General features: G+C 39.3%; 3 protein-coding genes across 3 annotated transcripts; all 3 read right to left on the bottom strand.

Annotated features, from left to right (window-relative positions):
• Positions 1–11,014: 11,014 nt before the first annotated feature.
• On the bottom strand, positions 11,015–12,912 carry LOC142164102 (uncharacterized). Its single transcript, XM_075221279.1, has 5 exons — positions 12,787–12,912; positions 12,507–12,603; positions 12,328–12,371; positions 11,836–12,222; positions 11,015–11,695 (listed from the first exon to the last, which is right to left on the bottom strand). The coding sequence occupies exons 1-5, from the start codon at positions 12,910–12,912 to the stop codon at positions 11,015–11,017; spliced, it is 1,335 nt and encodes a 444-aa protein (XP_075077380.1).
• A 1,832-nt stretch (positions 12,913–14,744) lies between these two features.
• On the bottom strand, positions 14,745–15,236 carry LOC142164101 (uncharacterized). The gene has a single exon (XM_075221278.1). The coding sequence runs from the start codon at positions 15,234–15,236 to the stop codon at positions 14,745–14,747; it is 492 nt and encodes a 163-aa protein (XP_075077379.1).
• Positions 15,237–16,501: 1,265 nt separating this feature from the next.
• On the bottom strand, positions 16,502–17,782 carry LOC142164100 (zinc finger protein ZAT12-like). The gene is made up of 2 exons (XM_075221277.1): positions 17,703–17,782; positions 16,502–16,976 (listed from the first exon to the last, which is right to left on the bottom strand). The coding sequence occupies exons 1-2, from the start codon at positions 17,780–17,782 to the stop codon at positions 16,502–16,504; spliced, it is 555 nt and encodes a 184-aa protein (XP_075077378.1).
• Between the last annotated feature and the right edge of the window lie 6,939 nt (positions 17,783–24,721).

Raw genomic sequence — 24,721 nt, 5'->3', positions numbered from 1 at the left:
AAGAGCGATGCAATAGATGAAAATTCCTCCACAAAGCGACGGGAATAGCCCGCCAAACCAAGAAAGCTTCTAATCTCCGTTGCTGAGGATGGTCTAGGCCAAATCTGCACCGCCTCTATATTCTTTGGATCCACCTGAATACCCTCACTGGACACCACGTTCCTCAAGAATGCTACTGAACTGAGTCAAAACTCACACTTGGAGAACTTTGCATAGAGCTTCTCCTCCCTCGATCTCTGTAACACAATCCTCAAATGCTGAGCATGCTCCTCCTGGATACGAGAGTACACCAGAGTGTCATCAATGAATACAATAACGAATGAGTCTAAATAGGGCTGGAATACACTGTTCATCAAATGCATGAACATTGCTGGGGCATTAGTCAGCCAAAAAGACATTACTAAGAACTCATAATGGCCATATCGGGTCCAGAAAGATGTCTTAAGAATATCTGAATCTTCAGGTGGTGATACCCTGACCTCACATCAATCTTGGAGAACACCCTCGCCCCCTGAAGCTGGTCAAATAGGTCATCAATACGTGACAAAGGGTACTTGTTCTTGACCGTGACCTTGTTTAACTGCCTGTAATCAATGCACATCATCATGGAACCATCCTTCTTCTTCACAAATAGGACCGGTGCACCCCAAGGTGACATACTAGGTCGAATAAACCCCTTATCAAGGAGTTCCTGAAGCTGTCCCTTCAACTCACTCAATTCTGTCGGTGCCATACGATACAATGGAATAGAAATGGGCTGAGTGCCCGGTACCAAATCAATACCAAAGTCAATATCCCTGTCAGGCGGCATGTCCGGCAGGTCTGCAGGAAACACATCCGGAAAGTCACATACCACCGGAACATAATCAATGACAGGAGTCTCTGCACTAGCATCCCTCACAAAAGCCAAATAGGATAGACAACCCTTCTCAACCATCCGCTGAACCTTTAAGTATGAAATCACTATACTGGGAACATAGCCTATAGAACTGCTCCACTCAACGCTCGACAGCCCCGGCATCGCCAACATCAAAGTTTTAGCGTGACAGTCTAGAATAACATGACATGGAGACAACCAATCCATACCCAATATCACATCAAAATCGACCATACTGAGCAGCAAAAGATTCAATCTAGTCTCCAGACCCCCAATAGTCACCACACATGACCGATATACGCGGTCCACAATAATAGTATTGCCCACAAGAGTAGATACATGAACAGATAAAACTAAAGACTCACGGGGCATATCCAGAAAATGAGCAAAATACGAGGAAGCATATGAATAAGTGGAACCAGGGTCAAATAATACAGAGGCATCTCTGTGACAAACTGAGATAATACCTGTAATCACATCATCTGAAGCAATAGCATCTGGTCTGGCAGGAAGAGCATAGAAACGGGCCTGGCCACCCCCTGATCTGCCTCCCCCTCTCGAGCGACCCCTAGTTGACTGGGCTCCACCCTTAGCTGACTGGGCTGGTGGTGGAGGAACTGATGCTGATGACATAGACTGGCTCCTCTGCGGAGCGGGACCTCCCACTAGACGAGGACACTCTCTCCTCATGTGACCAAACTCTCCACACTCATAGAAACACCCCGGTGCTGGTGCTGGGGACTGAAGGGATCCACGAGCACGGGATAACTAGTAGAAGGACCCGGCATAGACGAACCCTGACCCGATGGAGCACGAGAAGAACTTTGCGCTGGAAGGGCACCAAGAGATGAACGGCCCTGCTGATAACTGTGAGATCCATGGCCAGATGATGTACCATGGTGAACTGGGCGAGCCATCTAAGCATGTCCGAATGGACGACCTCTACCGTGCTGGAACTAACCCCCAGAAGGAGTACCACTAAATCCACCATGTCCATGAGGCCTCTTGGCCTCCCTCTCAACCCTCTACTGACCGCGAACCATCTCATTCTGCCGAGCAATGTCGACAACTCCATCAAAAATAGCACCAAACACTCTCTCTTTGGTCATAAGCAATCGCAACTGATAAGTGAGGCCATATATAAACCTCAAGATTCTCTCCCTGTCTGTGGGAACCAACCAGATAAGGGCCAACTTTGAGAATCCCATCTCATACTGCGTCACAGACATATCACCCTAACAAAGTTGCTCAAACTATTTGTGCAGCTCCTCTATGCAAGACTGAGGCACGAACTTCTCCAGAAAGATACTAGAGAACTGCTGCCAAGTAAGGGGTGCTACACCGACCGGCCTACGCCTCTCGTAAGCCTCCCACCAACTGAATGCAGCCCCAGAGAACTGAAAGGTAGTGAACGAGACTCAACGGGTCTCCAGAATACCTGCTGTACAGAGTATCCTCTGACACCTGTCCAAGAAACCATGTGCATCCTCTCCCTCTGCACCAATGAAAGATGGAGGCTGGAGTCTCCCAAACCTCTCCAATCTACGATGCTCATCCTCAGGCATAACAGGAACCACATAGTCCTGAGCAGCTGCAACCGGATGGGCGGGTGGTGCCCCTGGTGTCTGGAATCCCTATACCACCTGCTCTGGTGTGCGAGCAGCGGGAGTCTGAGAACCTCCCCCAGCCTGAGAAGTGGCTGCTGCAGCCGGACAGAGACCGCCTGAGCAAGGCTGGTGCACGCAGTCAGAATCTGAGCTAAGGCCTCCTGAAGGCCTGGAATCATAATAGGCACAGTTGGTGCCTGAGCCGGTGCATCAACAACTGGAATCTGGTCCTGATCTAGGGCAACTAGTGGATCTGCAGGTACTGCCTCAGCTGTTGTGCGGGATGCACCTCTGCCCCTACCATATCCTCTACCGCGGGCTCGACCTCTCGCGGCCCTGGTTGGTGGTATTTGTGGCTGGCCCTCCTGATCGGTAGTACGAGTCCTCACCATCTGTGAGAGAATGAAATAACAGATGTTTAGTTACTAGAATCAACAGATTCGCACGACAAGAATTCAAGAATGTGGAGTTTCCTAAGGGTCCTACAGCCTCTCGAAGATAAGTACAAACGTCTCTGTACCGATTCGCAAGACTCTACTAAACCTGCTCATGACTCGTGAGACCTATGTAACCTAGGCTCTGATACCAAACTTGTCACGACCCAAAACCTAACCCATCGTGATGGCGCCTATCATGGTACTAGGCAAACCGACCTTTCCAAAATACTTTCTAAATTTAACAGAAAAGAATTAATACATTAAAAATAATCGGAGTTTCTCATAAATATGGGGGTAAAACCCAAATAAAACATAAGTGCGGAAAAATAGCCGGACATCGGGGTGTCACTAAGTCATGAGCAACTAGACTCTCAATCTAAAAGACAATGTCTACAATAGTATGCGTCTAGATATCAATATAGAGAAAGAAAGATAATGAGGAGGGAGCACAAGGTCTGCGAACACTGGCAGCTATCTCGTAAATCTCCGGAAGATCAATTGCGCACGAACTCAATGACCTCCACGTCCAGTCACACCTGAATCTGCACACAAGGTGTAGGGAGTAACGTGAGTACTTCCAACTCAATAAGTAATAAAATTAAATAAGAAACTGAGAAGCAGTCACGAGCTACACAATTGCAGTTCATTTTAGTAATTTCGGCAAGAAAAGTAGGCATGCTTTCAATTCGGTGTTTTAAATCAAAACATTTCGAGTTCAGGTACAACAATATTAGCCCTCCAGAAAGTTTCTCAGCAACAACAATTAGCAACGAAGTGCAACAACAAAATAAGAGCAAGTACAACCTCACAGGGCTACTGTCACTCATCTATCTCAATAGCTCAATCACTCGGCTCTCAGCCTCAATACTCACAATCAAAGGTACATGCGCTCACTGGGGGTGTACAGACTCCGGAGGGGCTCCTACAGCCCATGTGCTCACAATCCCTCATGGTGCACGCTCACACGCCCGTCACCTAGCATGTGCGTCACCTCCAAATATCACATTATACAAATTCTCGGTGTTTCATACCCTCAAAATAAGATTTAAGACTGTTACTTACCTTAATCCGAGCAAAATCCTACTCTTCGATGCCTTTTCCTCTCAGATCGGCCTCCAAACGTCCCGAATCTAGCCACAAGTAATAAAACACAATCAATAAAGGATAAAAGGATTAATTCCACAAGAAAACTACTAAAGTATAGCCAAAAATTCGAAATCGACTCAAACCGGCCCCCGGGCCCACGTCTCGAAATTCGACAAAAGTCACAAAATATGAACACACATCCACTCACAAGCCCAACCATACAAGAATTACTCGAATCCAACCTCAAATCACCTTCCAAAACTCGAAATTTAAGCTTATGAAATTTCTACCATTTTTTCCCAAATTTACAACTCAAATCTCTAATTAAATGATGAAAATAGCAATAGATTCATGGAATATAGTCCAATCCGAGTTAGAATCACTTGCCCAAACAATCTTAATGAAGAAACCTCGAAACATCGCCTCACACCGAGGTCTCAAAGTCCCTAAATTGAAATTGGAATCAAACCCTCGAAATCTCACTTTTCTGTCCAGTTCTTCTGCACCTGCGGACCTTCAGTTGCATCTACGACGCCGCACCTGCGGAAATTACATCGCAGGTGCAGGAATGACTAAAAGGGCTGGGTCCGCATCTGTGTGCAAGTGGTCGCGCCTGCGTGTGCGCACCTGCGGACAAAAGCCCGCTTCTGCGATCCTCCCCTCCAACTCATTTTTCGCATCTGCGGAGCTTCAGGTGCATCTGCGAGCTCGCAGATGTGGAAACAACCTCGCACCTGCGACCCCCGGCTATCTCCTCAACTCCCACTTCTACGTTCCTTCCTCCGCACATGCGAGTACGCACCTGCGGCCTCCACACCGCAGGTGCGAAACTACCATATATCAGAAGTCTTTAGCAATCTCATAAGTCCAAAACTCAACCGTTAAGCATCCGAAACACACCTGAGGCCCCCCGAGACCTTAACCAAACATGCCAACAAGTCATTTAACCCCATGCAAACTTAGTCAAACCTTCGAATCACTCAAAATAATATCAAAACACCAAGTTATCTTCGGATTCAAGCCTAAGAACTCCTAAACTTCCAAATTTCGCAAACGACGCCGAAACCTATCAAACCACGTTCGAATAACCTCAAATTTTACACACACGTCACAAATGACACCACGAACCTACTCTAACTTCCAGAAATTCATTCTGACCTTGATATCAAATTTTTCACTGCCGACCAAAATTGTCAAATTTTTAATTTTTGCCAATTCAAGATAAATTCCACTACGGACCTCCAAATCACATTCCGAACGTGCTCCTAAGTCCAAAATTACCTAACGGAGCTAACGAAACCATCAAAATTCAAATCCGATATCGTTTACACATAAGTCAACATCCGGTTGACTTTTCCAATTTAAGCTTCTAATAAAGAGACTAAGTGTCTCAATTCACTCCGAAACCACTCCCGGGCCCGAACTAACTAACCCGATATATCATAATATAATTGAAGAACACAGAAGTAGCATAAATGGGGGAAACAGGGCTATAACTCTCGAAACGACCGGCTGGGTCGTTACAACACCCTCGTTTGGCGTACCACCATTGTTTCGGCCACTTGAATTGTGAAATGGTAAAATATCATATATTTTTTTTCTTGGCTGATTTTTTATTTTATTTTTATTTTTTCAGATTTTATTTTGTCTCTTATTAATTATTTTAGCATTAGTGTTTAAAGTTTGAAATGCTAAATTTTCTGTTTTTGCACTTGTTGAAGTAGTAGAATAGTTTTGTATTGATGAAAGTGAGTTAGTGAAGGAATACTTGAGAGTATAGGTACTTGTTAGGTTGCTTATTTACTGCTTCAGGGACTTTTTGAGTACAAAACTCACAAGTCAATTGTTTGGTAAGAACATATAGACTTTTGGACAGTTTTTTAACAAAAGTCTGTCTTTGAATAGTGAAGAGCAGATTTTGGTTGAAATACTCTTTTTTGGATGAGATTGAACTAGAAAGTCTTGCCTTTTGAATTTAAGTGCATAATTTTGTAAAAAATCTGTCAAAAAGACTGATTTTTAATCATGAAATAGCTGGTTGTTTCTCATATATAAAACATACATCTTTAAAGCAGGAAAGGGAGATCTCTCGACTCACAAAAAAGAGAGAGAGAAAAATCGGTAGCTAAAGCATCCTTTAGTAGCTGAATATTGTGAGCTTTTGTGAGTTGATTCTTAAGTGCAAAACTTGTTTAAGAAAAATAGAGTAGTCTTGAAAGCTTCTTCTGGAGTTATATAATTGCTGGTTTCAACTGTTTTGCTGGGTATTTCTGGTTCATTTTCTTGGGTTTGAAATCTGCTGGTTGTCATTTTTTTGCTATGTTGCTGCCCGTTTAATTGTTTTGTTATCCGCTTCTTGATTTTGGAAAGAGCTGACTTTGCTATATTTGTTCTTCTCTTTGTTGTCCAGGTAATTCTCGGACCATGTAAACTCCTAAATTAAATTGGAATGAAAGATAATGATGTTGAAAAATATTAGTAGCTTTATCCTTCTGTTGTAATTCAATTTTATATGCTCTTGAATGTTGGATAATGTTATGATTATATGTTAGTTAATTAAACTGTGTCAAACATCTTTTTTTTTTTTCTAAAGCGTTAAATATAATTCCACTGGGCCCTCAGTTGTTTGGTTGTATGAAAGGAGGATATATTAAATTTTGAACCCATGTAGCTATGTTTGTCCCTATATTGTTGCCAAGCTAAACTTTTTTTTACTAGTTTTTTTATTTATTTTTAAAGTCCCAATAATCTTGCTTATTTCTTGAAAAAGTTTATTTTAGTAAGGTAGTTAAACTGTGAATAGAAAGATAGTCTCTGTAAACTTATTTTTGTAAATAGTTGGCTATGGATTGCAAATAGCAAGATATGGTTAGATCTGTAATGTGACTCTAAAAGGCCACATCTGCAGATTTGAAGTCCTAGAGCATACGGGCCTCTTGGATTTTGTCTTGGACATGAGCCCATTGACTCCATCAGCCCAACATTGGGCTGCCTCATTTCAATGTCATCACAAGCCCACATCTTACTAGTTTTAAGCAACGTAAGTAAATAATTTTTCCGCACTAGTCTCATCTTTTAAATTAGCAATAGTAATAACCCCAAAGCCATTTCATTTAGCCATACACTACTCATTTTGAATTTGTAAAATTTTTTTTTAGTTTGACAATGACCAATCAATCTAATTTTCTAAATCCTAAAACATTGAATAAAAATATGTTCCGGATTGCTGGTGCATTTCATGTGACGTAATCCAAAGACATGTTTTAAACGATGTTCACAATTCTTTTTTTTAAAATAATAATAATAATAATAAAGTGGTAAAAAGTTAAAATTGGCACATCGGTTCATAATTATATTAAAATCAGATAAATAAGCCAAATATGACAATTGAGCGACCGTGCTAGAACCACGGAACTCGGGAATGCCTAACACCTTCTCCCGGGTTAACAGAATTCCTTATCCGGATTTCTGGTACGCAGACTGTAATATGGAGTCATTCATTTCCTCAATTCGGGATTAAAATTTTCCAAAATATAATAACATAGTAATAATTCTTGTCATGACTGCGGATTCGCGTGCGTAGCGCTATTATGATAAAATTAATAAAATTTATCTCGGTCGCGCAATCGCTTGCGTAGTGCGGTTAGGGTATTTAAATATTATTCAAATCTTTTTTTTCTTAATTTATTTTAATAAATAAAAGCGGACATTGGAGAAGCATAAAGCCAAATAAAGTGCAACTTATCCAGAATTAATTCAAGCCAAGTTTAAGTCAATAAAGCAACCATGCTAGAACCACGAGACTCGGGGAATGCCTTACACCTTCTCCCCGGTCAACAGAATTCCTTACCCGAACTTTATTTTTACAGACCGATAAAAATAGAGTCTAACTTTCCTTTGACTAGTGATTCAAATAAAAGGTGACTTGGAACACCCTTCCAAGTGGTGACTCTTTAAGTAAAATATTCTCTACTCAAGTTTGTCACTTTAATTAAAAATATTCTTTAACTCACAATCCATACCATATATATCTTTTGTGGGTAAAAAGGGGTGTGACAACTCTTGCGACTCTGCTAGGGACCTTTCAAGAATTCGAGCTTGTGCATTCACTTTATTTGGCTTTATTGATTTTTGTTCATAAACCTTGGGACTCTGAATGGTAAACAAATGAGTCCACTTCTGAAATTCACAAATTGCAAACAGTTGTCTCATGCCTGACATTTCAAGAATGTAAGCGTCAAATGCTCTGCCCCATAGCACCCTTTGCTTCTTAAGATTTTCTCTTCTCTCAACCTCCGACACATCCACTTTGGCTTTCTTGGAGGAACCAGGTTTCTCTTTGTTACTGGCCATCCTCTTCAAAGACTTCTTCACACTTTTCTCCTTCTTTTCAGATTTACCTTTCTCACCAGACTCCTCTCCTTCAACACTCTTCTCTTTATCAAACTCCACCACTTTGGTTTATCCTCTTTTGTGCTTTGTAGGCACAAATTTCTTAGAGAATTTACGATTAAGGAAGCAGGTTCCTCATACACCCCTTCATCTTCAACATTCATAATGTTTTCTGTAGGCACATCCTCCGCATTCACTAGCTTTCCCTCTTTCACCAGCCTCTTTCTTTTCTTTTCTTCCTTGTTTCTCTTCAGAGCACTCTCAAGAGCTTCTTTCTTCTGTTGCATAGTAGTGGATCTCTTAAGAGTGGGCTCTTTGGGAACTATCCTACCACTTCTAGAAACAATGAAACTTGCTACAGTCACATCATCATAGTCTTCCTCACTATTATCATTCTCCTCTTCAGGGAAGGGTCTCATTTCAGGAATAATAAAATCCAATGGCACTATATCAAAGTGGGGAAAAGGAGTAGGGTCAGTACTGACCTGGGGCTCTTTTGAGGAGCATGGGGTTTCATCCCAAGTAGGAGCAAAGTGCTCTTCTTGGGAAGAGAGAGCAGGCCCCTCTGTTGTTTCCCCTATAGTACTGACTGGCACCATATTTTCAAGAGGCACCAGTTCTCCACCTCCAACTCCATTTCCTTCTCCTTCCCCTTGAGACCCAGCGGTCACATCACCAAACTCATATTCTCTAACTAACCCTCCATCGGTAGCAACAAGTAGCATATTCTCTATAGATTCTCTCTCATTCACACCCAATAGTGTAGAATTAGAAGATGTAGGAGGAACATTACCATTTACCCGTCAGAGAGGCAACATTCAGATCAAAACTTGGAGCAGACACTTCTGATATTTCACCACTGCCAACAACATCTTGTTAGGCTGCAGAGGCTTCCCCAACCTACTGACTTGAGACCTTTTGTCCCTCTTCTCTGTCCAATATTTCGTCGTATGCTATTTTTTTCGACGAAGCAGTGGGAGAGGTTGTAGAGACAAATATTTTGGCATTTGATTTTTACGATTGCGGTGAGAACCAAAACTCGATGGGATTAGAGAAGAAACAATGGGTGGTTGTTGGTTTGAGTTGGGGTTTTGACTGGGTGATGGTTGTGACTCAGGCTCACGCTCCAGTGCTTCATGAGATGAAGACATAGTGGGAGTGACACTGGTAACATTTGAAACCTCTAGATTCTGAGAAGACATAATGCATTTTTGGAAGTAGGGACACGAGAAAGAGAGGGTTTTTGAGAGAAAAAAGAAGTTTGATGGTTTTGATGTGGATATTTGTGAGAATGACGTCTTTTGGGGTTATTTAGAAGGGGTGAGGGACCGGTTACAAAAAGGTGCAACATGCTGGGAAGACGGGTCAGTTTGTAACGGGTGTGACGTTTGGGTTTTAAAAGGATGAGAGAGAGAAGCGGAAACATTTAATGACATGGAATTTTTATAGCCGTTTAAAACGTGCATGAGTGTAAATTGAACTACTAACCTGAGTCAAGGGAACCAGGTTCGCTGACTGAGTTTTGTAAATGTGAGCCTCATCCTTTTACTAAAATGAAATATTATTAGCTACTTGTTTGCTCTGTAGTTACCATGCATGTTTACCTGTAACGGTATATAAATGAGTTAGAAATTGCCAAAAAAAATATATTTTTAGCAGTTTTACATGTTCATTCTTTCATAGCCGAATTGAGGGACCTGGTGCTTAGTTTGGTTTTATCAGCCCCAACGACAGTCGATTCTTTTCAAAGTGTTCTATGCTCAATGCTTTGGTGAATATATCAGCTACCTGGTTCTTTATTTTGCAAAACTTCATGCAGATGAGACCCTTTTCAACATTGTCCCTAAGAAAATGATGTCGCACATCAATGTGTTTTGTTACCTTATGTTGGACCGGATTCTTTGCCTTGTTGAGAGCACTTGTGTTGTCATACAGTAATGGCACGCAATCATAAAACACACCAAAATCCTCCAGTTATTGCTTGATCCACAGTAGTTGAGCACAACAGGATGCAACTGCCACATATTCAGCTTCTGCAGTAAAAAACGCTACATAGTTTTGTTTGTTTTGTACCCCATGAAATCAAGCATGCCCCTAGAAAATGTGTCATGCCAGATGTTCTCTTTCTATACACCAAGTAACCAGCATAATCAACATCAATATACCCAATTAAGTCAAAATTATTTCTTGAAGGATAGTAGAGGACCAGGTCCCGTATTTCTTTGAGATACCTTAGAATCTTCTTGGCAGCTTTCAGATGATATTTATTTGGACTTGATTGGAATCTAGCACATAATCCCACATTGAACATAATATCAGGTCTGCTGGTTGTGAGATACAAGAGTGAACCAATGATACCTCTATACATGATTTCGTTCACAGGAAAACCAGGTCCATCCATGTGCAGACAAGTGGCAGTGGCAATAGGAGTATCAATGGTCTTTGAACTTTCCATCTCAAATCTCTTCAGAAGCTCTTTAATGTACTTCTGCTGACTTATCATCGTTCCCTTAGAGGTTTGCTTAACTTGCAGACCTAAGAAAAAGTTCAGTTCCCCCATCATGCTCATCTCAAACTCGCTTCCCATACGCTTGGCAAACTCCTTACACAAGGAATCATTTGTTGCACCAAAAAATGATGTCGTCAACATAAACTTGTACAATCAGCAGGTTCCTCCCTCGTTTCTTCAAAAATAGAGTGTTGTTAATTTTTTCTCTTGTGAAGCCATTTTCCAGAAGGAACCTGAACAACCTTTCATACCATGCATGAGGGTCCTTCTTTAACCCATATAGTGCCTTGTCAAGCATGAATACATGTTCAGGATGCTCATGACACTCAAAACCAGGTGGTTGTTTGACGAAGACTTCTTCCTTTAAATACCCATTCATAAATGCACTCTTGACATCCTTTTGGAACAATTTGAATTCCATATGAGATGCAAATGCAATGAGAATTCTGATGACTTCCATTCGTGCAATTGGAGCAAAAGTCTCATCATAGTCAATACCTTCTTCTTGATTATAGCCTTGAACCACTAATCTGGCCTTGTTCCTTGTTGTATTCCCAAACTCATCAAGCTTGTTTTTGAACACCCACCTGGTTCCTATAATAGTTCTATCTGAGGGTCGAGGAACCAGGTTCCATACACTGTTCCTCTCAAATTGATGGAGTTCATCTTGCATAGCAATAATCCAGTCAGCATCTTTTAATACTTCCTTGATATTTTTGGGCTCAATTTGAGAAAAGGAGAGTTGAGAAGGCAAATGTGCTTCTTGTCTTTGATCTAGTTTGAATCCCTAAATCAAGATGAGTGATCACATTTTGGAGAGAATATGAACTTTTATGCTTCCAGTTGGACACCTTAATCTCATTGTAAGAAGACCCAGGTTCCTCTGGATGAGATCCATCATTAACATCAATGGAAGAGTGAGTGCACTTCTTTGCTGAGCATCAGGAGTTCCTTGCACGGCATCAACAACTCTGTTTTCTGCTTCAGTTGTTGTACTGAAGGAACCAGGTTCTTCTGATTAGCTGGAGGTTCTGCTGTATCTTCTTCGTTAGATTCCTTGACTTGACTCATCAAATCAGCCTTTCCATTTGCCATATCAATAACTTCTCCAGGAACCTTTGACTGCTCTCTGTCTTGATCATTCTTATCATGTGAATCTCTTCCACATAAGTTGTGTGATTCATCAAAGATTATATGTATGTTTTCTTCAACACATTGAGTCCTTTTGTTATAGACCTTGTATGTTTTGCTTTGTGAGGAATATCCAAGAAGGATTCCTTCATCATATTTGGCATCAAATTTTTCCAGCACTTCCTTACCATTATTGAAAATGAAACATTTGCACCAAATGTTCTTAGGTAAGTTAGCTTGGGTTTTCTCCCGTTTAGCAATTCATACGGGGTCTTGTTTAAGAGGGACCTGATCATGCACTTGTTTATCAAATAGCAAGCAGTGTTGACTGCCTACACCCAAAGGATTTTTGGTACACCAGTGTCAATTAGTATCATCCTTGCCATGTCTTCTAGAGTCCTATTTTTTCTCTCCACAACACAATTTTGTTGGGGGTGTTCTGGGAGCTAAAAAATTATGACTTATACCATTTTCAGCACAGAATTTGTCGAATTTTGCATTGTCGAACTCTATGCCATGATCAGATCTTATGCTTACAACATTATGGCTCATTTTCACTTGAATCTGCTTCACAAAGGCAACAAAGACTGGAAAAATTTCATCCTTGGTTATGAGAAACTAGGTCCATGTGAATCTGGAGTAGTCATCAATTATGACGAAAATATACTTCTTTCCTCCTCTATTGGGCACCCTCATAGGTCCATACAAGTCCATATGAAGGAGATCAAGTGGCCTTGAGGTACTTACTTTCTTTTTTGGCTTGAAGGATGACCGCACTTGATTTCCTCTTACACATGCATCACACACATTGTGATACTTGAACCTTGACTTAGGCAGCCCACGAACCAGGTCCTTCTTAACCAGCTTGTTCATCAACGAGAAGCTTGCATGTCCCAATTTTCTATGCCACATCAACAACACTCAAACATGTAAGATCCCCATTGTTCAAACATTCAAAATCAGCAATGTAGATATTTTTGAATCTTTTTGCCATTAGAACTACTTCACCAGTCATAAGATTGGTGACTGTGTAAGTCTTTGATAAGAATTTAACTTTGTTTCCTTTGTCGTAGATTTGAGAGACATTTAGTAGGCTGTATTTCAGGCTATTCACATAGTACACATTCTCAATTGAGTGAGTGAGTGTCTTCCCAACTCTTCCAACTCCCAGAATATATCCCCTTTTGCCATTGCCAAAGGACTTTGAGTGAAAGAAAATCATTAGTGCTTCTAGTCATATGCTTAGAGAAGTCACTATCCATATACCATCTTTGGATGCTTCTTTTCACTGCTCCCTGCACACAAGGAAATCATATATTAGACTTAGGAACAAGTTTGGGTCCCATGTAATGAGGAAAATGACGAATTAAACTTCTTCTTATCCAAGCATGCATTACACATTTTTTATTTGAGGGACCGGGTTCTTTAGCTGTAGGTTCTTTTTCAACAAGAACTTTGTTTTACTGGTGGGACTGAAATATGACTTTACAGGATTCTTTAAATTGCCCAGTGTTACCACAATGAGTGCAAAGCCAGTTATCAGGGACAGTAACATACTTGCTATGTAAGTTGTAAGGAGTCTTTTCCTTTTGGAACCCAATTCTCTGCATGTATCCCCGTTATATTTATACATGGCAGTGATTGTACCAGAGAATGAGGTCCACTTTAGAGATTTATCTAGGTCATTTTAACCCTGCGTAGATTTTCCTGAAGTTGTCTATTTCTTTCAAGTTCAGCACACAGACTCAATTTCACCATTTTGAGCTCATTTTTGAGTTTAAGGTATGCCTCACTTGCCACCTCCTTACCTTTTAAAGTGTTTCCAGAACTATTCTCTCTTTTTAATTATTCTATTATTTCTTTTATATCCACAACTACTACTAACAAGTCATCTCTTTCATGCTCTACGTTTTCAATTTTCTTAGTTAGAGCATCCTTTTCTTTCTTTAAATCCCCAATGCTTTCTTTTAAATCAACCACTACGACTACTAAATCATCTCTCGCATGTTCTACCTCTCCTAGTTCCCTAGTTAACATATTTTTATCATTGATAAGATTATGATAAGCATCAATCAAAACATTAGCTAAGGATACAAGCTTCTTTTTGGAATAAGACTTCAAATTTATTTGAACGTCTAGAAAGTTTACCTCATCATCATCATCATCATTTTCATCCTTGTCAGATTTTGCCATCAGGGCAAAGATGGAGTTATATTCAGCTGCTTTGCTTTCAACTACCATTGTAGATGTGTTGCCTTGTTCATCATCTCCCTCAGATTCACTGGAGGAGTCTCCCCATACAGCAAGAGCTTGTTTCACAACATTGTCAACAACATCTTTTCTCTTGAATTTTCTGTCAGGAACCGTGTTCCTCTTAACTATTTTGTTTGTGTTGTGATTTTACTTATCTTGCTTGTGGAGAGGACAATCTTTGATGAAATGTCCTGGCTTTCTGCATTTATGACATAAGTCATAGCCTTTTGTTCTGCTAGAGCTGTCCTTTTTCGGAATGCCTCCATTTCTGCGAACCATTTTCTTCAATCTCCTTATCAAATAGGCCATGTCAGCATCCTCACCACTTGAATCATTGTTGTTTGTCTTGAGGACAAGGTTCTTTTCCTTTTTGTGTTCTCTTCTTTCTTGGTCCTTCTTTTTCTTCATTTCATAGATCTTCAGATTTCCAATGAGTTCGTCAAAGGTCAGCTTTACAAATCTTTTGCCTCTGTGATAGCATTGACTTTGCTTTCCCAAGAACCAGGTAATACACTAAGTATTTTCCGAACAAGTTTATTCCTTGGAATGATCTCTCCTAGATAGTGGAGCTCATTAATGATCGAGGTGAATCGAGTATGTATGTTCTGAATGGATTCATCATCATTCATACTGAAGAGTTCATATTCAGTAGTGAGAATGTCGATCTTTGATTGCTTTACTTGAGTTGTTCCTTCATGTGCAGTTTGGAGAGCCTCCGAGATCTCCTTGGCAGATTGACAAGCAGAAATTCTATTATACTCGTCTCGTCCAATACCGCAGACGAGGATCTTCTTTGCTCGAAAGTTTTTCTCTATAGCTTTGCAGTCGACATCATTGTACTCCTTCCATGTCTTTGGTACTGTCACTGCTGGCTCGCTAATGGTCTTCATAGGGACGAAGGGTCCATCGCAGATGATATCCCAAAGCTCTGAATCTTCAGCCATGATACTATCATGCATCCTTGTCTTCCATCATCCGTAGTATTGTCCATTAAATCTTGGTAGTTTGTAGGTTGAATGACCTTCTTCAAAGTTTGGTGGAGCAGACATGTTGATCCTTTCTAGGTGTTAACCTTTTAAAAAGAACATGCTTTGATATCAATTGAAAGAAACTTAAAGTCCACCAAACTGTATAGAGAACCTGGTTCTCTATCAATTCCCAGAAAACACACACACACAACAGTAAGTAAATGACACACCAGTGTTTTACGTGGAAAACTCCCAGCTCACGGGATTAAAAACCACGACCTACACTCGTAGGATTTTAACTTCACTAACCGAGCAAATTTTATATTACAATCTATTGTAATATAGGAATTAACCTCTTAATCCCTCACCTACTTGCAATAACTATATTGAAAGCCTATTTGTAATAACTATATTACAAAACTCACCACTTTGACTTACTCTAGCCAAACACAAACACAAGGTTTATGGTTTTACAAATGATGTCCTACAGAATGCTTCTAACTAAGCTGAGTAGGAATTGCAAGTAAATAACACTAACAAAGATACAACAATACTAAGGACATGTAATAGACTCAGTGCTGGGATATGGTCCTTTGTTCTGTTGCAACTTTGTTCTTCAAGCTTTTTAGTTCAATAGGGGCGGCAACACACTTAAGAGAGCCTTAATGATTTAGGGTTTGCAAGTGTGTTTTCCCTTGCCTTATGTTGGTAATAAATAAGTGAGGTCATTGGGATAATGTATGTAATTATCTGGTACAAGACATGCTCCATAAAGTGACTGTTGCACTGTTGCGTGTGCAGAGAAACAATGCAGCGACTTTAACAACTGTAAGGAGTTGACTTGTCGCCGGAGGAACTGATAGTCATCTGTTCCCTCTGCCATTTCTTTGATTGAACATGTTGGAACTTGTGCCAGACATGTAACTTGTTATTCTAGAGCACTTTGAAGATGTATAACACGTCTCCTATCTGATTATCATATGAAGTTTGTTAGATCATCAAAATACAAAAAGGTACATAACTTATCACACACGTATTGCTCAACATTTTCTGATCAAACCAGTACTATTCAAGATAAAATCAAACACATGGTTTGAAAATACCTACAAGCCCTACGTGGTATATATACATTCAACATAAGTACGTAAAAGAATAAACTGAATTGAGGAACTTTACAAGAAAATGAATGCAGAGTCCTAAAAGAATTAACAAATCAACTACAACTTCTCCTAAATAAAACATCACAAAACAGGAGATGAAACCGGAGCCGTCGGCCATAACTTCAATTCAACATTTTCATCAGGGGTTAAATTCAAGTCCAAGCAGCAGAAAATAATACCAGTGACCTGTGTCTTTGTCTTTCTGGCTACTGACGACGACGTTTTCTGATGACGTATCATATGTCCACCTAAAGCTTGACCCAAATAGAACTCCATACCACAAATATAACATTCATGCATTTTATTCTTTTTGGATTGCACAAGAAAATCTCCGGCTCCAGCGAGTAATTTTGGCCGTTTATGACTTGCACGGTGGTTGCCGAGCGCTTGAAAAGATGGAAACCGTTTATTGCAAGTTTTACATTCAAAATCATTGTGATAATCTCGATCCGTTGAAGTCGCGTTGTTATTTAAACGAGACAATAACGTTAAGGCGCAGTTAGCCATGGCTTCTGCTTCCACTTGCCTATCTTCTTCTCTGCTTCTTTTTATGCCACTTATAGTATTGATAGGAAAAAGAATGAAGATGCACAAATATTTTTGTATATCAAGTTTGAAACTTTTGAGAGAAATGTTAGAATGTAAAAGTGAGGGATACACCCCACATATGTATAGTTTGAGCTATATAAGCTTGTAGGAGCTGACTTTTACGTGTTATTCAAAGCATGACAGTTTAGTTGTTTATTTTTTCTTGTTGTTGGTCGTCATTTTTAAAGCGGATATTGTTGGGTTTTAAGCTTAGTTTAACTTAAAAGAGGATGCATGAAAAATGGAGGGAAAAATAAAATTTTAATTTTCCCTCCTTAACAAAGGAATATTGTCCCATACTGGAGGAGGAAAAGATTTTTGATGGGTATATATATAATTATTTTTCTTCTAGATCTTAAAGAGTTAATAAGAAGGTAAGCCTCGCATTGTCATCGTCGCTCGGCTCGACTTCCGCTTCGGTCAAATGATTGATTGATTAATTTTTTGAACCAAATTTATTTATTAATATTAAGATTAACGTAATATTATTTTAATCCAAATTAGCCATTTTTTTAACGGTAAATTAATTTTTCTCCGCGTTTTGATTTCCCGTTTTATTTTGCATAAACAACCATTTACGTAATGGCCGTTTTACGTGAACATTCATAACAAATGTTCTGAAGAGTTGCTCCTCTTCATTTAAACTCAACATGTTGGCTATAAAGAGCAGACCATTCCCTCAGATTATCCTTACGAAATTTCTGAATTCTCCTCTTCCTTTCTGCATTGTTTTCTTACAAAACAAACAATGTAAGTGTGATTTGCTGCCGCCATTTATTTTCGTTGAAATACTGGGGTTTGAAGTACCGCTACACCAGTATGTAATCCGTTCTATCCAGGGAGGAAATAATCCATAACTTCGGGTACTAGGAGGGGATTACGTTCCTTAAGGATACACTGTGAATTCAGTGGGCTCAGATTAATTTCTACTTCTTCTACATTTCTGTTTATACGTTATTTTCTTCTCCAGAATTATTTACAAATACAGTTTACTAACAAGCTTATGGAACTTAATTTTATATTATGTATCTGTGTTATACACACTGTTCTGGAGACTAAAATCTTTGTGGTTTTCTACTCCCGTTCTGGAGATTAAAACCTTCGTGGTTTTCTACTCCATTTGTTTACTTTAGCGCATATTCTGTTTTGGTTTAATATCTGTTATTTGGAGATTAAAATCCTAGCAATTTTCTACTCCATTGGAGATTAAAATCTACGTGATTTTCTATTCCAGTTTTATTCGATTTGAAAATATAAAAACTTTGTCGTATATTAAACATTTGTTTGTGTCATTCTTTTACAGAAATGACGACTCAGAACGGAAACTAGGTTGTTCCTATGGTGACTGCCAATGCATCAACAAGCCGAACAACACCGGCACTAGCACCGGCACTGGCAGAAAAGCATGAAATATTTTCCGAGATTGATTACAAGCGGTGGCAGAAGAAGATGTTCTTCTACTTGACGACTTTAAGTCTACAGAAGTTCATTAAGGAAGATGTTCCTGTTCTACCTGACGAAACTCCAGACAATGAATGCTTTCTCGTGACTGAGGCGTGGAAGCATTCTGATTTTTTGTGTAAGAATTACATTCTTAGCGTACTGGAGGAAGATCTGTATAACATCTATAGTAATGTGAAAACGTCAAAAGAACTGTGGATTGCGCTTGAAAAGAAATACAAAACTGAGGATGCCGGGTTGAAGAAATTTGTTGCTCAAAATATTTGGACTACAAAATGGTAGATACCAAGTTTGTTATTACCCAAGTTCAGGAATTGCAAGTGATTATTCACGATCTCCTTGTTGAAGGTATAAGTCGAATTAATACTTATGATGAAAGTATTAATTATATTATTATTACTGATAGAATTTTCATTGAAGGTCTTGTCATCAATGAAGCATTCCAAGTTGCAACGATGATTATGAAGTTGCCTCCTTTGTGGAAGGATTTCAAAAATTATTTGAAACACAAACACAAGGAGATGTCACTCGAAGATCTCATTATTCGGTTGAGGATCGAAGAGGACAACAAAGTTGCTGAAATGAAAGGTCATGGAAACTCAATAATAATGGGAGAAAATATTGTTGAGGATTCTCTACAAAATAATAGAAAGAGGAAGAAGCCTTCTAGACCAAAAAAGCAACCCAAGCAAGAAGCGGTTCAAAGCAAATTCCTATAACTGTGGGAAAGTTGGATACAAATCTGCAGATTGTCGTGCTCCAAGGAAAGACAAGAAGAATGGTCAAGCAAACATGGTTGAAAAATAGATGATACTGATGACTTGTGTGCTATGCTTTCTGAATACAACCTTGTGGGAAATCCTAATGAATGGTGGATTGATTCTGGAGCCACTCGCCATATTTGTGCTGTTAGAGAAGCGTTTGCTACATATGCTCCCATTGGATCCCAAGAGATGCTTTTTATGGAAAATTCTGCAACGACCAAGATTGAAGGATGTGACAAGATATTTCTGAAAATGATTTCTGGCAAGATGGTGACTCTGAACAATGTCCTTCATGTTCCTGAAATAAGGAAGAACTTAGTCTCTGCTGCACTTCTCGTTAAGAATGGGTTTAAGTGTATTTTTTTTTTATCTAATAAGTTTGTAATAAGTAAGAATGAGATGTTTGTAGGAAATAGTTGCCTCACTGAGGGCCTTTTCAAACTGAATGTAATGGTTGTTGAGAATAATAAAATTCCAACTTCTTTTTACTTACTTGAGTCAAATGATTTATGGCATATACGTTTGGGACAAGTCAATTATAAAACCTTGTGAAAAATAATTAATTTGGAAGTATTGCCTAAGTTTGAATGCGACAAATCAAAATGTCAAATATGTGTGGAATCTAAGTATGTTAAACATCCTTATAAGTCAGTTGAAAGGAATTCAAATCCTTTAGACTTAATTCATACATGAAGTCAATACCATCTCGCGGTGGTAAGAAGTATTTCATAACTTTTATTGACGATAGTACTTGATATTGCTATGTTTACTTAATAGTAAAGATGAAGCAATAGATGCATTCAAGCAATACAAAAATGAAGTTGAAACGCAACTTAACAAAAAAATCAAAATGATAAGAAGTGATAGGGGTGGTAAATATGAATCTTCTTTTGAAGAAATATGTTTAGAATATGAAATTATTCATCAAACAACTGCCCCTTACACGCCCCAATCCAATGGGATTGTAGAAAGAAAGAATCGTTCATTAAAGGATATGATGAACGCCTTGTTGATAAGTTCTGGTTTGTCACAGAACTTGTGGGAGAAAGCTATTCTTACGGCTAACCGGATACTAAATCGAGTACCCCATAGCAAAACACAATCCATTCCATATGAAAAATAAAAAGGAAGGAAGCCCAACTTGAATTATTTTAAAGTGTGGGGGTATTTGGAAAAAGTGCAAGTTCCTAAACCCAAAAGGGTAAAGATAAGACCGAAAATCGTTAATTTTGTTTTTATAGGATATGCGATCAATAATAAAGCATATCGATTTCTAGTTCATAAATCAGAAAATCTTGATATTCATAATAATACAGTTATAGAATCAGATAATGTTGAGTTCTTCAAAAATATATATCCGTATAAAAAGAAATGTGAGTCGATTAGTGAAGGATCTAAACGACCTCGGGAAGAAACAAAAGAAAGTACGTCTAATCAGGAGGATCCAAGACGTAGTAAACGTCAAAGAATGTCTACTTTATTTGGACCAAATTTTGTGACTTTCTTATTGGAAAATGAGCCTTGAACATTTAAAGAAGATATGTCTTCTTTAGAATCATTATTTTGGAAGGAGGCAGTCAATAGTGAAATAGAATCTATATTGAACAACCATACATGGGAATTGGTTGATCTTCCTCTTGGAAATAAACCGTTGGGTTCTAAATGGATTTTTAAGAGGAAAATGAAAGATGATGGCACTATTGATAAATATAAGGCAAGACTTGTGGTCAAAGGGTATAGACAACGAGAAGGTCTTGACTATTTTTATAAATACTCTCCAGTTACAAGAATTACGTCCATATGAACATTAGTAGCATTAGCTATAGTTTATGCTCTTGAAATTCATCAAATGGACGTTAATACGGTCTTCTTAAATGGATATTTGGAGGAAGAAATCTATATGAAATAACCAAAAGGGTTTGTGGTTCCATGAAAAAAAAGATGGCATGTAGACTTGTTAAGTCCCTTTACGGACTAAAATAAGTACCCAAACAATGGCATGCAAAATTTGACCAATAAATGTTGTTAAATGGTTTTAAGATAAATGAATGTGATAAGTGTGTGTACATTAAAAATATTCCAAATCACATAGTCATTGTTTGCTTATATATGGATGATATGCTGATAATAAGTAATGACATTGCTATGCCAAGGCGCTTCACTTCTGCACTAACAATACGACTGAAACACAAGCTGCACTTTTTGGAATTGAGTGGATTGCCTTCAATAGGATTCACAATGTAATTCTAGAAATTGACTCTTTATTGATTGTTAATATGCTTAATGGATCTTCTTCAACTTTTTGGGAGATTCATGATAACATTTTAAAGATAAAAAAGATTATTCAGAGTCATCGTATTGAAGTCCAACATTGCTATAGAGAAGGAAATTCAGTGGCATACACACTATCAAAATATGGTGCTACATTGGATATTCTACCTATTGCTACCATCTTCCTCAATGTCCAAGATCTACCTAGGGAGACTGTTGGGGTATATCAAATGGATAGGAGGCAAATGCCTTCATTTAGATTCAAAAGATCAAAAATGAAGAACCTGCGACTAGATGGGGTAGGATGATAATCCTATATATGTTGTGTTTTTCATAGAAGCACATGTATATGGAAGACTCACTTCCTGCAATCATAGTAGTACTACTTTTTTTGGTGTTAACTTATATTCGATTGGGCATGTCCAGTCCTTTCTAATTCACAGAGGAACATAGGCATTTGGTTCCTTTTGTTGTATGTTTCTCATTTTGGTTTATTAATCTACAGGTAGGAGTCTGCCTAACCCCCCACCAAAATGGTGGTCTTTTAATAATAAAAAAAAAGTAATGACATTGCCAACATAAATGCGACTAAGTGTATGCTAACTAGCAAGTTTAATATGAAGGACTTGGGAGTTGCCGATTTAACTCTGGGTATTAAGATCCATGAGACTCCCCAAGGTCTGGCATTGTTACAATCTTATTATATTAAAACATTACTTGAAAAATTCAAGCACTTAGATTTTAAAGTTGCAAGACTCCAATTGACGTGAATCTTGCACTAGCAAAGAACAAAGGCCAAAGCATATGACAATTGGATTATGCTCGTGTGTTGGGATGTTTAATGTATATCGGCAATTTGATCGCGCGAGCAAGTTCGTATAATATTTTAGGACTTTGGTGCATGTTTGGTTTGGAGCCCCGAGGACTCGGGTTGGTTTCAGGTGGTTAACGGATCATTTTCAGACTTAGAAAATCTGGTTTTCTGCAGACTTCAGGCTTTTGATGTGTTCTTCTTCGCGTTCGCGAAGGTACTCTCGCGAACGCGAAGAGCAAATTGGGACTCTGTAACGACCCGGCCAGTCGTTTTGAGAATTTAAGTCCCGTTCGGCGGCATAAGGCCCTGCGCAGCTTTGTATTATGTGCCTTGACTTGTGTGCGTGGTTGAATTCAATTATCAGGTGATTCGAAGTGATTTGGGACACTTAGTTCCTAAATGAGAGCTTAAGTCTTAGAATTTGGACCGTAGTCAGAACTGTTTGAAGACGGATCCGAAATGGAATTCTGTCGACTCCGTTAGCTCTGTTAAGTGATTTTGAGCTTAGGAGCGCGTCTAGAATGTGTTTTGGAGGTCTGTAGTAGATTTAGGCTTGAATTGGCGAAAGTTAGATTTTCGGCAATTTTGACCGATAGTGGAAATTTTGATATCGAGCTCGAAATGGATTTCCGAAAGTGGCTGTGGGTTCGTAGTGTCATTTGTGACCTGTGTGCAAAATTTGAGGTTATTCGGACGTGGTTTGATAGGTTTCGGCATCGGTTGTAGGAATTTAAAGTTTCAAGTTCTTTAAGTTTGAATTGGAAGGTGATTCATGATTTTAGCATTTGTTGATGTGATTTGAGGGCTCGACTAAGTTTGTATGGCGTTTTAGGATTGGTTGGTATGTTTGGTTGAGGTCTCGGGGGAGCTCGGGTGAGTTTCGAGTGCTTAACGAATCAAAAGTTGGATTTGTGTTGTTGCTGAAGTCTTCAGGCGTCTGTCATTTTCGCACCTGCGGTGGAGAGACCGCAGGTGCGTGATCGCACATGCGGGGAGGCAAGCACAGAAGTGGAAAAATGGAAGAGTGCTAGGGGTCAGAGGTGCGAGGTGAATTCCGCATCTGCGATGCCCGCCGATGCGTTAGGGTCACGCAGGCGCGGAGAAGATCGCAGAAGCGGACAATAGTCCGCAGGCGCGCACTTGCAGGTGCGGCCCTTTTTCCACAAAAGTGGACCTAGCCCTCTTAAGTCGTTTCCGCACCTGAGAAGAAAATTCCGCACGTGCGGCATCGCAGGTGCGACCCTAGGTCCGCAGATGTGGAATAACTGGGCAGAAAAGGGGCATATTCGGGGGTTTGAAGTTCACTTCACAAATTTGGTTGAGAGCTCGGTAGAAGACGGAATTTGGAGAGATTTTCGGAGGAAGGTTTTGGGTAATGATTCTTAACTCCCTTATGGTTATATTCCACTAATCTATGCTAAAATTCATCGTTTAAATTCGGATATAGGGTAAAAAATTGAGAAAAGTTCTTAGGCCGAATTTTGGGGTTTTGATCGAGATTTTGGTGTCGGATTTTAGTAAATTCGATATGGTTAGACTCGTGAGTGAATGAGCTTTCGTATTTTATGATTTTTACCCGATCCGAGATGTGGGCCCGTGTCGACGTTTTAGGGCGAATTTCGGAATTTTTGTTAAAGTATTGATTTAATTAATTAGAGTCTATTATGATTGTAAATATGATATGTAATTGCTTTTGTCTAGATTTGGGCCATTCAGAGCCGGATATTCGTGGAAAGGGCATTCTAACGGATTGATTGAGCTTAACTCGAGGTAAGTATCTTGCCTAACCTTGTGTGGGTGAACTACCCCTTAGGATTTGAGTCAACCATGTTGATTGTAGTCTGTGTACGCGAGGTGACGAGTGCGTGCTCGGACTTATTTGTGGAAAGTTGGCCTTTTAGGCTTCTTATGTCCTTATATTCACTGTGTATGATGTTGTTTTTGATACGTTTGAATTCCTATTTGCTAGTTTCACCTCTACATGCTTTGATTAGAGATAATTGCTTTTGGATTCACTCTTACTGTCTATATTCGACTTATCCAAAGATTTTATCTCTTCTATCATCGTGCTATATTTTTCATAACTGCTTATCTTTAATTGAAATCATTATTTTCTCATCCTATAACTGTTTATTCTTATTTCTGGATAGTTGTATTTAGAAGTTTTCTAGCAAACACTCTATAGAGCTTATGACTTGTACTACCGATTTTGAGAACTATAAAAAATTCTATTTAAATAATACTGTTGTTTTAATTATTGTTAGGCTTACCTAGTCCTTAAGACTAGGTTCCATCACGATACCCAAATGGAGGGAAAATTGGGTCGTGACAAGTTGGTATCAGACCCTTAGGTTCATAGGTGCTACGAGTCATAAGCGAGTTTAGTAGAGTCTTGCGGGTCGG

The sequence above is a fragment of the Nicotiana tabacum genome, chromosome 9 (genome assembly GCF_000715075.1).
Source record: "Nicotiana tabacum cultivar K326 chromosome 9, ASM71507v2, whole genome shotgun sequence".
Taxonomy (NCBI): domain Eukaryota; kingdom Viridiplantae; phylum Streptophyta; class Magnoliopsida; order Solanales; family Solanaceae; genus Nicotiana; species Nicotiana tabacum.
Note: the sequence above shows the minus strand (reverse complement) of the source record. Positions and strands in the feature narration are given on the sequence as shown.

Bases quoted from the DNA above. Each gene is read 5' to 3' on its own strand.
- LOC142164102 (XM_075221279.1), bottom strand. From the start codon at position 12,912: ATGAACAAGCTGGTTAAGAAGGACCTGGTTCGTGGGCTGCCTAAGTCA. The intron at 12,372-12,506 runs GTATAAGTCATA...CTTTGGGTGTAG, and splicing joins CAAATTCTGTGCTGAAAATG to GCAGTCAACACTGCTTGCTA. The intron at 12,223-12,327 runs GTCCCTCTTAAA...AATAATGGTAAG, and splicing joins ATAAACAAGTGCATGATCAG to GAAGTGCTGGAAAAATTTGA.
- LOC142164101 (XM_075221278.1), bottom strand. From the start codon at position 15,236: ATGGCTGAAGATTCAGAGCTTTGGGATATCATCTGCGATGGACCCTTC.
- LOC142164100 (XM_075221277.1), bottom strand. From the start codon at position 17,782: ATGGCGGCAGCAAATCACACTTACATTGTTTGTTTTGTAAGAAAACAA. The intron at 16,977-17,702 runs GTAAGGATAATC...CAATACTATAAG, and splicing joins GAGGAGAATTCAGAAATTTC to TGGCATAAAAAGAAGCAGAG.